Consider the following 14,198-nt stretch of genomic DNA (forward strand, 5'->3'; position numbering starts at 1 on the left):
AAGCATCAAATACATTAACTGATGGCCGTTCTTTCTTAACCATCACAACCTCAGAAGGGATGCATGGAAGGGTCTCAGTTGAGCTGGAACAAGCTTGCAAGGAAGGGCACAGCCTAAACCATGTGACAGAGGACCCATCTCAAGAGGCCTGTACATGCGTATGGGGTTGGAACTGGTACACAGGCAGCCTTTCAGGATGTCTGTCCAGGAGAGCAGTTTGGACAGCTGTCCATTTGCACTGGTCACTTGGGAAGTCAGTGTGGATAGTGCCATGAAGAGAAATGCCCCAGTGTCCTCCTGCCTAGCTCCAGACTCAGAGTCGGCACCGTCTGCTGCCCACAATTCAGTGTGGCCTGTGGCTGCCAGAACCTTGGGGTGTTCTCCTCCCAACTTAAGGATCACGGGGTCCCGCGTGGCCACATTGAAGACAAACAGATGGCTGTAACTCTGCCTCGTCTTCGCTTTTTAAATGGAAACAAACATGGTAGCTGTGGGAATTTTTCACCAATTGTTATCAGTCGAATAATAAATTCATACAACGGCACTCTCCGCACATTGTGGGAGTTTTTTGGTTTTGTTTTTTTGTTTTGTTTTGTTTTTTTTTGCTCAGACACTTTTGGGATTTGCTATATGGTTTCTATTGTCATCTTAACTGCCCCTCCCCTGGGGATCAGGCAGACCCAAGCACTGGGGGGCTTTGCTGCGTCTTGCTCCATCTGGGTCTTGTTATATTTATAGCTCACGTGTTTTAAAATTCATCACGTGTCTCTCTTGTTACTTGGCTGACCTGCCCACCCAGACCTCCCCGACTTGTCGGCAGTGCGTTCCCATGGGGCCCAGACAATGTGGCTTGTCCCCCGAATGATAGATTGAGAAACAGAAAGAACAAAAGAGCCATCTTTCTTCAGAAATAACCGGCTGTAATTTGAATATTGAAGACTCGAATTCATCATGGTCCCTCTCCTATGAAAAACATGACAATTGCGCACGGAAGGTGGGGGGTGCTGTGCCAGCCTGGCTTTAGTCTAGGTTCCATTTTTAAGGAATGGAAAAACAAGTTCCTAGTGGTTCAGAAAGCAGGGGTGAGGGGTTGTGGGGTTGTGGGGAGTCGGGGGCCAACTTAAAAGTAGGGAGTTCCCTGGGTGGGGGGGAAGGCGATGCTTTTGTAATCTTTCCCCCCTGTGTGCAGGTGGCTCTGTGTTGTTTAAGTGTGGATGACTTGCTGTGTTTCTATGGTGGTTAAAGGTGGTGACTTCCCCCAACCTGTGAGGCGGGCTCTCGTGAGGATGTTTATGGCCGTGAGTTGGGACTTGCGTCTTGCATTGAGTCTTGGTTCATCAACCCTAGTAAGTTTGGTTGTGTCAGTTGAATTTCTTGTATGTCATTTAGGCATTAGATGCTTATGGAGGGCCTACTGTGTGTCACATTTCTACTCAGACCTTCCATGTATACCTGTAGCTCATATCCTGAAGGCTCCACCGTTTATATTTACCACTTGGCATTTCATCAACCAATAGCAGTTGAGCGTGCCTCCAATCTCATTTGCATAGCCTTGGCATTTACACAGCATCTTTACATATTGCCATGTTTGTGTCTGACCTGAGCCCTGCCGTTCTCTTGGGACGTGGTTAGTGCTTGGCCTTTGCCTATGCGGATGCTGCTGTGGAGGCCAGAGATGTTAGTGTCTTAATATCAGTCCTTTCAGAGGCCTTTTGCGTAGGGAGCACTCCGTGGCTCCTTCAGTTTGACTAAAGCAGGCCCTGTTATGTGTAACTGCGGTCGGTGCCCATTTCTTTGAGGCATGGGCTTTCCTGGCGGGATATGTAGCAACAGGGAGCTCAGCACGGTTTTTTAGCTGAAGGTCGTGCTGCTCGGGTGGCTGCTGTTGTACCTGTGACTTCTTGACTTCTTCACCGAGAGGCACTTGTTCAGAAAGCTGGAAGACTGTGTAGCTTGCAGTACAACATATGTATACAATTGGTAATTGCTCATTTGGGGGTTTTCCTCATTAGCTGGGAGTAATTGGTGTCAATTTGCCAATTTTTCTAGGCATCTTAAAAGGCTTGGCAGATAGACACTTGAGAATTATGTGGATAGGTAGATTTGTAATTTCAAGATGAAAATGATATTTGTAATCACATATTTCCTAAGTTAGAACAGCATGTCTAAGTCTGGTAGACAGGAACCCATACTAGTAATATACAGTAGTGGATTTTTGTTTTTGTGGTTTTGGTTCAGGGGTACCTTTTTTTTTTTTTTTCTTTCTCTACCCATATATACATAGATGCTCAACTGAGTCATTGTGTTTACTTAAACAAGGAAACAAATTTGAGCTAGCAAGTGGGGGACGTATGAAGGGCATTTTGCTGATTGCTATTAAGTATGTTATTTTTAAAAAAATATTTATTTTATGTATATGTGTGTCTGGGTGCATGTATGTGTGCCTAAGTGCATGTGTGTGTGCTGCCTGTATGGAGGATCCCTTGGAGGCCAGAAGAGGGGTTTAGGCCCCCTAGAATTGGTGTTACAGATAGTTATAAGCCACTGTGTGGATGCTGGGAATTGAACCCAGGTCTTCTGCAAAAGCAGCCAATGATCTTAAGCTTTGAGCCATCTCTTCAACCCCATAAGTGCATTGTTTATGCTTAAGTCCAAGTGTGTCACTCTACAGCTAAGCGGATAAGCACAGAGGGACAACAGATAAATGAGCACACAACATTCCTGGGGGACACTTACTGAGCAAGGGGTCACGTGACGGCTGGAACACGTTAGGGTCCAGTAACTGAAAGAAGCTGATGGACACTTCCTGCGGGAATGGATAAAGGTTCAAGAAAACAAAGACGCCATCTTGGATTTGTTATTTCATTCTTTGAAGTACAATTTTGATCTTTTTAGAGGTAACTATGAAATTTTTTATTCTTTTGCTATGTGATACAAAATACAGACTTAGGCTTTCTTGCCGGGGCGATGACTCAGTGATTAAGAGTGCTGTTCCTCTTGCCCAGGACCCAATTGGTTCCTAGTACCCACTTTGTGACTCCCAGCCACCCGTAACTAGTTCCAGGGGATCCAATACTCTCCTCTGGGGTCACAGACACCAGGCATGTAAATGGCACACGTAGATTCATGGAGGCAAACATTCATACACAGAAATAATCCAATTAGAAGAAAAAAAGGACATAGGCTCAGCCCAGACTAGTGGTGGTGTACATTGTTTTTAATAGTTTATATTATGTGCACTGGTGGTTTTGAGTGTATTTATGTCTGTGTGAGGGGGTCAGATCTCCTGGAGTTGGAGTTACAGACAGCTATGAATTGCCATATGGGTGCTGGGAATTCAACCCTGGTCCTCTGGGCGAGCAGCCAGTGCTCTTAACCGTTGAGCCATCTCTCCAGCCCCAGTGGTGCACAGTTTTAATCCTAGCATGTAGAGCATGAGGCAAGAAAATTGAACTTCTGGGCCAGCCTGGGTATATATACAGCAAGGCCTTGATCTAAGCAATAGCAATGAAAGCCAAGCTGAGGCCTCGTGAGCTTGCTGCTTACAAGCTCTTGGGGTCATGGAGGATGGTGATCTTGCGGCCTGGGTTCCCTTCAGGGCTGCCGTGCACAGCTGAACAGACAACACACAGAGCCCTTGACTCAGCAAGTCCCGCTGGCACCCTCCTTGCCTCGTTCTCACCGACTCTTTGCAGGAGGGAAGTATTCGAAGGAGGTAGAAATTATGTTAAATAGAAACAAACCCTATTCTTGCTGTTTCTGCAAACATGTGAGTTCACAGTGGAATTCTCAATTAAAGAAATGCGTGTGATGGGCCTGGGAAGATGGCTCAGTGGTTAAGTTAAGAGTGCTGTCTGCTCTTGCAGAGGACCACAGTTCGGTTCCCAGCACCCATGTTGGATGCCTTATGGCTACCTCTAACTTAAGCATCAGGGACTCCAACACCCTCTTCTGGCTTCTGTGGGAACCTACACTCACATTTGAACACACACACACACACACACACACACACACACACACACACACACACACAGAGGCATGCACGCACGCAAAAAAACTTCAAGACAAAAATAGATGGCTATAAGGGCCAAGAGACAGATCTTAGGTTAAAGTGCCTACCGCACAAACACAGGGCCAGACCTTGATCCCCAGCATGCAGGTAAGAATGCGGGCATCATAATATGCACATGTAATCCTAGCGCCCGGGGTGGTGGATCTCAGCCAGCCTCGCTGAGTACCAATGGGAGATCCTGTCTTAGTAAAAACAAGATGGGGTGCCATAGAGATGGCCTAATGCTTAAGAGCACTCGTTGCTTTCTGCAGAGAACCTGGGTTCAGCTCCCAACACCCACATGGTAACTCCAGTTCCAGGGGATCTGATGCCCTCTTGACCTCCCCAGGCACCAGGCATGCATGTGGTACATATAAATACATGCATTCTGGTTTATGGCCTCTGCACATATGCACACACAAATGCTCGCATGCATGCATGCATGCGCACATGCATTCACACACACACACAGGAAATGCATTAAGATAGGGAAAAAGGAAGGCATCTCCAGGCTTATTGTGCTTTGATGAAAGGGGTCCGCTAAGCCCTTCGAGTCGCCATTATTTACTGTCCTCGGAGTTCCTGGTCTCTCTACAGAGCACTCTAAGAAGCGACTGTGTTCATAAGAGCAAGGAGTCTCTTCTGTAAGGGGCAACAAGACTGTTGGAGGGGTGTGAGGGAGGGGAGAGAGGTTCTGCTTTTAGGAAATGTTTGTCCACCCGCAAGGAGACCAAGTGGACCAGTTGAGGAAAGGCAAGTTGGATTTATCATTTGCCACTCGGGTGTTTCTGAGTGCAGGGGCACAGGGAACAGCGGCCTGCTCTGGTAAAGGAAGCTCATTAATTAAGGAATGCTTTGTGGCTGCCAGCTGGGCCGCCTTTTGTTTCCAGGCAACTCTTTGTAAACTATCTTTACAGTACCATTTGTCTCCCTCTGCTGGCAGAAGTCATTATTGCAGACTGCCTTCCTCCTACCCATCTGGATGTTTAGTATTGAGACTTTAGGTCACAAACCTAAGCCAATAGCGTCACTTTTGAGCATAAAGTAATGCATTATGACATAACCTTTTGCTCCTACACATGGTCTATTGTGTGAAAGTATTCCTGAGAACTCTGTGGTCAAGTCAAGCAGCGGTCCTAATGAACAGACCCCCTCTGGATGGCATCTTCTTTTTCTAAGTTCATAAATTTAAATTTTTTATGTATCTAAGTGCTTTGCGTGCATGTTTGTATGTATACCACATGTGTTCCTGGTGCCCACAGGAGTCAGAAGAGGGCATTGAACCACTAGAACTGGAGTTAACAGGCAGTTAGTTGTAAGGTACCATGTAGGTGCTGTGAAAGCAAACCTGGGTCCTCTGGAAGAGCAGCAAGTGCTCTTAACCACTAAACCATCTCCCAAGCCCCCAGAAGTGCTTTTATTTTGCATTTCCATTTTCCTATACCCTGCAGGCCGGATTTAAGGAAACCATTAAGACCCACCATTGACCCTTGTGATGCCATTAAAATGATGTCACCAGGCATGGCACTGTGCATCTCGGTGCCACGAGTGTTGTCCTCCCTCCCTATAGGCTCAGAAGCTTCAACCTGGAGGAGGTGCAGCTCCCATGGTCTGACTTTGGCTGTGGTGTCGGGTGCACTGGTATCCCCAGAGAGAACACTCACCCCAGTGAGTGTGGGTGTCTGTGCTGTGGAGCACGCCTTTCTAGAAGATCTTTACACCTTTGGTTTCTGGTTCAGTGAACTTTCAGATGTTTCTTTCCTTTTTAAAATTATTTATTTATTTTTATTTTCCAAGACAGGGTTTCTCTGTGTAGCCTTGGTTGTCCTGGCCTCGCATTGTAGACCAGGCTGGCCTTGCTTGAACTCACAGTGATCCACCTGCCTCTGCCTCCCAAGTGCTGGTATTAAAGGCGTGCGCCACCACGCCTGGTGGGTCTGTTTCTTTGAAGCCTCCCGTTTTCTCTCATGCTTCTTCCTCTTCTCCCCAGTTCTAGCCTGTTAGATGTTGCCTTAACGGAGACTCTGCGTTCATGCCCACATGTCTCCCGGCAGATGGTTGTCAGTGTCACCACTCAGACTGAACATCCAGGCTACTCTCCTCTCTCTCCAGCTTCCTGTAGCTGTTTTCCTTTGAGACTTTGTCTTTCAAACTAATCGTGTTGAAAGGGAAGTCGACTGTTTGATCTTCTGGAAATGCTGCTCCTTTAGGACACACCCTTAATGTCACCTCCACGTTGGAGATGCGCTGCCTGGGGCTTGCAGGCCGTTATCTGTCCTCCTCTGGTGTCTTCTGTCTACTCGCCGCCGCCTCCCCTCCACCGGTTCCCAGAGCTGCCCTTTCTTCCCGTTTGCTTTGCTGGGATCTGGGCAGATGTTCCTGATTTTACTTGGGGCTCGGTCTGCCTGGAGTTTAGACTCTGCCTCTTTGGAAATGGAGGCTGCCTGAGTGTGCAGAGGGCAACCCTAAAGGCTGCCATTCGGAATATGTGTGCAGCCTGTCTTCTCTCTCCACTGCCCCACTGTGTTCGGCCCTGTTAGTACAGCTAATGTAATCTTTGAGGCCTCGGGTAGTCTCACAGTTTAATCTACAACAAGCCCTTTGAAGGCTTTACAATTTCTAAGGCCTGGGTGAAGTGCCCCTTTCCCTATAAAGGATGTTACACTTCACAGGTCTGTGACAGCAGAGCACGTGACCTGTTTGGAGTGGAGCTTGCACTGCGGTCTTGCTATTTAATCCTTGTGTTCTTGCTTACATGTTCATAAGCATCTGTGACAGATCCCTACGTATGAACAGAACCTGGCCCCATGTCCGTTAGAGAGGTGTTTGTGAAAGGGTTGGTGGCTTTGCTGGCAGTCTTGGGTCAGGGGTCATGCTCCTCTGGTCAGCCCTCATCATCTTCGTGTCACCCTCAGACCTGGTGTTGACCTCCTTGTTCGTGCGTGTCTTAGTTGCAGATCCCCAGTGTGAAAGGCTTCGATTTTGCTAAGCAGCATTTGGGCCAGCACAATAGAGATGATATACTGATTATTCATGAGCCAGCGCCACTGCCAGGACCTGTGAAGGACCACGCCACACCCTCTGAAAACGGAGACGTGCCGAGCCCAAAGTCAAAGATCCCGCCCAAGAGCGTCCGGAACAGAGGAAGGTCAGTACTGGGCTTTCTAGATAGTTCTCTATGGCAGAACATGTTTCAGCCCCTGGGTCTGTTTCTGGGTGTGAGCTGTTGCCTTGCATTTGTAGCCAGGGAGACTGTTGACTTCTCCAGCTCCACAGACAAACCCCAGAGTGTTCTCTGTCCCTTCTGCTGGGCCACCGGATCAGGCTGGGTGTGATGTCTTCCCACTATATATGCCTATTTGGTTGGCTTGCCCCCAGATTTGATCAGGGGTCAGCCATCCAGAAGTGTGTATGTTCTGAAGTGAATGCCCTAGGCTTTGTGATGGTAATTCAAGAAAGAATGTATGGAAAGTGAGTAGCAGGGGCCAGTGAGGTGGCCTGGCAGGTAAAGGCGCTTGCTGCCAAGTATGATGGCCTGAATTTGATCCTGCAGGGGTCCAGCCCCAGGCCACAGAGGAGATAAGGAGTGAGCCAGGCTCAGTGGCGGGAAGTGGTGGTGGTGGGGGGGGGGGGGGCAGGGGGGGTGTGTGGCAGGATGGGATATGGATGGATGGACATCTTGCTGCTCTGACTGATTATCCAAGAAGTACAGGTTGTGCCATTTCGTCTCTGGGCATGTGTTTGATCTTTCTTTACATGACCAGGGTTACAAGTTCAGTCACAATTAGTCCCACAAAAAAAAAGTACAAATAGAACAGATTTTGTTTTGTTTTGTTTTTTTTGGTTTTTCGAGACAGGGTTTCTCTGTGTAGCCTTGGCCGTCCTGGACTCACTTTGTAGACCAGGCTGGCCTTGAACTCACAGCGATCTGCCTGCCTCTGCCTCCCGAGTGCTGGGATTAAAGGCATGCGCCACCACGCCCGGCTCTAGATTTTGTTTTTATTATCAGCCCTATAACTCCAGTTCAGAGAATCTAAAGGTTGCCTCTGTCAAAGCAAACACGTTTGTTACATGGCAGCCTGCTCTTAGCCTGTCAGTATTTGCAGTTTTAAAGTGTTCCAGGCAATCAGAAAATAATCTGAGCCAGTCTTTTTATGAATAGAAAATAAGAAAGTACCCAAGAACGTAACACGGAGACCACGAACCTAAGAGTGGGAGGCAGAATGACAGCAGTCACAGCACTCAGCTCAGCTTTGCTAGGAGGGTATCAAACAGCTATGCTGGCCTCATGACTTCTGCTGTTTGCAATGGACATGGCTGTGGTGGAAGGAGAGGACGGATTCCTGCAAGTTGTCCTCTGACCTCTGACCTCCACACAGGCGCTGTTGCACAGGTGTTACTGCCCCCTCTTCCCAGAGTAAACAGATAGATGTCAATAAACAAGTGAAGGAATGGTAGACAGATGTCAATAAATGAATGAATTAATCATTAGTAAGTATATGTATGTGTGTATGTATGTCCTCTGCGCATGCTCAGTCAGCAGGGCTTCTGTATCTGAGTTTGGTCGGTTGATGACTGGCTTGCTTTGTCTGCAGGTGACCATCATCAATTCCTCCTGTTTGCTTTCTTTTTTGTCCCCAGCTTCTGATGCTGTGACCTGTGTTAGCACAACACAGGTCCCCACCCAGCCCTCCTTGCCCATTTCCAGCCCACTTTCAATTCCACCTGTCAAAGCAGAGCTTTTAGACAGTTGTGTATTTAACTTTCCAAACGGCCTGAGGCCCTTGTTGTCCCCTGCCTGTGGGACAGAGCCAGGATCAGGCCTGTGAGTCAAGTCTGGTTCATAGCTTCTGCCTCTGAGGCTTCTCTCTGTCAGCCCCGCCTTGGGAGTCCGAACTCTGGCTTCTGATTGGCTGCTTTGTTGAATGCCAGGCTTCACTGTCCAAACCCATGGCAGCACTTCTGCCTTGAGGATCTAGCCTAGCTGAAGAATTTAATGGACGTTGGAGCGTGGTTCTTAGCAAAGAAACTGAACTCTGCAGAGAGATGCTCTTGGCTTAATTATATCCCAGGCCTAGAGTGCAGCCGATCAGCAAAGGTGATTTAATGTGTTAGTGAAAGTTTTCAGGGAATTGCTTTCTCCCCCAGTAACCTCACGGTAAACAACAGCTGGTCCCATCATCATCATGGTCTTTGAGGTAGACGGAGTTACCCCGCGCTGCTTTTTAGTTCCACCGTCATGGATTCCACCAGCTGTGCCTCAGAAATGCTCAGGGGCGAAGCCAGTGCTAGTGTGAACGCACAGCCGTTATTCTTAAACGGTCCATGGCACTGTTTGCAATGTTGTGCGAGGCGCTGTAAGGAATGTGGGGATGGTCACAAGAGAATGGTGTAGCTGCAAGCACTGAGCCATTGCACATAAGGGATTTGAGAGCGTCCGTGGTCCACAGATACTGAGGGACGGCTGTGGAGAGAGTCCCCCGAGGGTACCAGAATGTTAGCAGTTCATGTTGCTGTGAGGCCAGGTACTCACTGGGTAAGGCTGGTCCCTAGCCTGGTGCATCCTGGTGATGTGCTACCCTTAACTCGGGGAGTCAGATCTCATCAGGGGTCAGAGGAGGTTTGGAGTTACCTGAGTGGCCCCAGAACCTCCCTGGCTTCCCAGGGTTCTCAGGCACAGGTGATGCTAAACCAGGCCAGAACCCAGGTTCTTCTTCCTTCCTCTCCCCCCCCCCCCCCTTTTTGGTGTTTCAAAACAAGGTCTCTCTATGTAGCCTGGGCTGTCCTGGACTCACTTTGTAGACCAGGCTGGCCTTGAACTCACAGAGATCTGCCTGCCTCTGCCTCCCAGAGTGCTCGGATTATAGACGTGCACCACCATGCCCAGCTTCTTTCTTTCTTTCTTTTTTTTAAATCCTCTCTCTCTCTCTCCCCCTCCCTCCCCCTTCCTCCCTCCCTCTCTTCCTCCCTCCCTCCCTCCTTCTCACAGGGCTTTTCAAATGCTGACCAGTGCTCAAACACTAAGGAGATTCTTTTCCATCCAACTTATGTGAGACCCATCCTGACTGTCTAGATAAAGAACGAGGGCCAGAGGCTCAGCCCTGGGCCCCGGTAGCTATGGGGTCTTCCTCCCCTCCAGCACTTAGTGTCTTAGCTTTGGTTGAAATGCACCGTGCTCAGTTGTTAGTCATGCCAGTCTGTTCTCAGGACATGCTCACTAGAGCCAAAGTATGATCCTTGAATTTTGGATTATTTTTCCCGGAAGCCTGCTTCCTAATGAACATGCCATTTTAATTTAATTTAATTTAATTTTTAAAGATTTATTTATTACTATGTATACAGTGCTCTGCCTGAATACACCTGCAGGCCAGAAGAAGGCATTAGATCACATTATAGATGGTTATGAGCCACCATGTGGTTGCTGGGAATTGAACTCAGGACCTCTGGAGGAGCAGTCAGTGCTCTTAACCACTGAGCCACCTCCCCAGCCCAACATGCCGCTTTAAAGCACGCCCTGTGCTCTTGTTGCTCTGATGCTTGCATTCTCTTTTCTGTCTGCAGAGTTTCCCCCTCAGATGCCGACTCTACGGTCAGCGAGGACTCCAGCGAGAGGGACGTGAGAGAGAAGCCACCAGCCACTGCCCAGGAGAGCAAGGCCCAGAGAGCTCTGCAGAGCGGTGGGTCACTGCCCTTCTTCCCCTTGTTAGCAGTTGTCACCGTCAGAGTCCCCCATGCCAGGAGGGGTTACCCTACTGCAAATACTAAGCTTAAAAAGAGTTTCTCAATCTTGGACCCTGTGTGTGTCTGTTTCAAGATAAGGCACACGAGCGTGGGGTGGTGGTGGAGGTCAGAGGTGGTGGTGGAGGTCAGAGGTGGGGGTCGGGGGGGGGGGGTGGGGGTGGAGACTAGCAGTTCACTGAGTTGTGTCTTAAAGCTAGCCATGCATTCTAACTTAGCGTCCAAACAAATTTCCTGCCTGAAGGACAAAGGGGAGTTTAATGGAAACTGTAGTCCTATAACTGCCTTTAGGACACTGACTATTTTAGGAACCAGTTTAAGGATGTCACTGTCTGTCGGATGTTTGTCTGTCAGAGGTTCCTACCCATCAAGTGTGGTGTTGTTTCTAGATCATTCTCCCAGCAGGTAGCTGGGTGTAATCTAATGGCTCAGCATCTTCTTTGCAGACCAGGCTCAGAACAAAGGTCACTCCCACTGTGCAGTTCATTGCTTTGGGTCTGACACCAATAAAGCAAACAAACAAAACAGCAGACCAACCAAACAAAAAACTATGTCCAACAGGCCATCCTTGCCTTGGTGATACTTTTTGGAGTGATGGCAAAGTGTTATGGTTTTATTTTATTTTGGTTTTTGGAGACACCGTCTTGGGTAACCCGGCTCTGCCTGAAAATCTGGATCGTCCTGATTCTACCTCCTGGCTGATGAGGTGACAGACATGCTGCGCCATGCCTGGCTGGCAGCTTGGCTTCATAATTGTCTGTCTGTCTGCTGTCTATCTGTCTGTCTGTCTGCCTGCCTATCTATCTGTCTATATGAATGTGCTCTTGACTTGGCTGGGGTTTTGTCTCAGGATTGTATTTCACCAGTTAAGAGATAAGGGATTTGAGAGAGAGAGAGAGACAGAGAGAGACAGAGAGAGACAGAGAGGAGCGATTTAAGAATGCCTCTTTTGTTTGTTGGTTTTGCTTTATTTTTTGTTGTTGTGTGTCCCCACCCCCTACCCCTCACCCTGGTTTTGCTGTGTAACTTTGGCTCTCCTGGAACTCAAGCTGTAGGCCAGGCTGGCCTCAAACTCAAAGATCCACCTGCTGAGAGCTGGGATTAAAGGTGTGCGCCACCACTGTCCAGCAAGAATGGCTTTTATACTTTTGCTGTTTTGGAGACTTGGGTTTTGATGTCTCGCTTGAGCTGGCCTTACGGTGTTCTACCTTCCTGTGCCTAGTGCTGGAATTAAAGGCATATGCCATTCTACCCAGCTATTTTTACTTAAAAATGGTGGTTGTTGTTTTATATTTATTTAGATTTTGTGAGACACGTTTTGTAGACCAGGCTGGCCTCAAGCTCACAGAGATCCACCTGCCTCTGCTTCCCAAGTGCTGAGATTAAATGCAGTGCCTCCACTGGGATGGCTTTTGTTGTTGTTTTGAGATTTATGTTGTTTTATGTGTGTGAGTGTTTTGTCTGTGTGTGTGTGTGTGTGTGTGTATTTATACCATGTGCATGCAGTGCCCCTGGTGGTCATAGAGGGCACTGGATCTCAATAACAAGAGTTTTGGATGGTTGTAAACCACATTGTGGGGGAGTGGGAACTGAACTCAGGTCTCTGCAAGATGAGCAAGTGCTCCTAACCTCAGAGCCATCTCTCCTGCCCCAGATTCACTTTGTTAGGTTACATATTTCTTGGTTTGAAAATACAGCACAGTGCGAGAAGCATTCTATAAATGAAGACAGTCTGGGCCAAAGCCCTAGGGGCCTCTTGTGCCCCTCACACCCACCCACAAGGCCTTGCAGGTCCCGCCCCCCTGCTCCTGTCACTCACCCTTGCCATTCCTCCTGCTGGTTCTTTTGTAATTTTGAGGAAATAGCCTTTTAGATTAAGGGAAAACTTTTTTCCCTCGTGGTCCAGTTTCACAGAATCTTAAAACTTACTTAGCACCATGGTAACGGGTGCCGTGTTTCAGATAGGCAGGATTAAAATCTCGTTCCGACCCTGGGAAAGAAATATTTGAGAAAGAAAGAAGAGAGCCTTAACCTTTCTGGGTCTCTGGTGACCGCTTACCTAGTTAGCTTGTGTTGTTTGTTGTGCCTCCCCCTCCTGACAGGAGCACACCAGTGCAGCCTGGGAAAGAAACAAGCCAAAGTACCACTGTCAGCGAGCCGTCAGAAGCCCACTGAGGCAGGGCACTTTAAAGCACTCACCTTCTTAGAAGCTTCAGGGCTGCCATAGGCATTTTATTCTTATAGCAAAAAGTTTCATTCAGTGCCATGTCCGTGTGTGTGTGTGTGTGTGTGTGTGTGTGTGTGTGTGTGTGTGTGTCGGGGAGAGGGGGAGAGAAGGAACTTAGGGCTTTGCACATGCTAGGCAAGTGTCCTCTTGTTTGGACACAGTGGCTTCCATGTAGCCCAGGCTAGACTTCAAACTAGCTTTGGTCTCTTGAGTGCTGAGATCACAGGTGCACTCCACTGAGCTCAGGTTGTTTCTAAAAATTCACATAAAGATACATTTTTTTTTTTTTCTGGGGCTGGAGAGATGGCTCAGAGATTAAGAGCACTGCCTGGTCTTCCAAAGGTCCTGAGTTCAATTCCCAGTAACCACATGGTGGCTCACAAATCTACAATGAAATTTGGTGCCCTCTTCTGGCGTGAAGGTGTACTTGCAGGCAAAATGCTGCATACTTAGTAAATAAATAAATCCTTTAAAAAATCAGTTTTCTGCTGCATGTCATGTGAGTGGAGGAGGAAGTTGTTGACAACCAACAGGAATCTCATTCTTCAATGCCATTAGCCTAGTGTTCCCTGTCACCGCTCCATGTGACACACCCAGTGACTGGCTTTATGGTCCCTGGCACACCATTTTCAGGCCCCCTCTTGCAACAAAAGCTCATAAAAAAAAGAGTGCTGTTTGTGTTTTGGCAAATTCATGCTTGAACATGTTTGCTGCCTTGCCACTTGGAAGGTGCTGACTGGACTGTCCTGCAGCCCTTGCATGCACCTCTGAGACCTACAGAGGTGACTGACCCACAGGGTACCGTGGGCTCTATCATTGCAGTTAGTGTGGGCCACCTCTGTTCCACCTTCATCACTGAGGAGAATGTGGGGAGGTGAAAGTGGAGCAGGAGCAGCCGGCTCAGGGTGTCGGTGCTGTCCTCGCCGTGGCCCTGCCTAACCCCTCCTTTCCTCAGAAATGGACTGCCAAATGCCCTACCCCTCACACCCCCCTCCCCAGGGGCCAGGAGGGTTGTCTGGCTCTGCGGCTCTGGGTGGCTTGGTGTTAACTATGTAGACCCCATTGACCTTGAATTCCCAGTGGTCTGCTTTTATCTGCCTCCTGGCCGCTGGTGTCAAAAGTGTGTGCCACCACCCTGTCCTCTCTCCCCAGTGCTTCTTGATGGTCTCACGTATGCAAGTG

At 48.4% G+C, this 14,198-nt stretch overlaps 1 protein-coding gene across 2 annotated transcripts in view; it reads left to right on the forward strand.

Moving 5' to 3' along the window:
- Positions 1–14,198, forward strand: part of Kiaa1549 (KIAA1549 ortholog) — a 121,732-nt gene that overhangs the window by 88,666 nt on the left and 18,868 nt on the right. For both annotated transcript variants that reach the window (XM_051151711.1, XM_051151712.1), the window contains exons 11-12: positions 7,003–7,199; positions 10,613–10,728. In XM_051151711.1, coding sequence (XP_051007668.1) covers positions 7,003–7,199; positions 10,613–10,728 — 313 coding nt within the window. The remainder of the gene's footprint in view (positions 1–7,002; positions 7,200–10,612; positions 10,729–14,198) is intronic.

Source organism: Acomys russatus, chromosome 10 (genome assembly GCF_903995435.1).
Source record: "Acomys russatus chromosome 10, mAcoRus1.1, whole genome shotgun sequence".
In the NCBI taxonomy this organism is placed as follows: domain Eukaryota; kingdom Metazoa; phylum Chordata; class Mammalia; order Rodentia; family Muridae; genus Acomys; species Acomys russatus.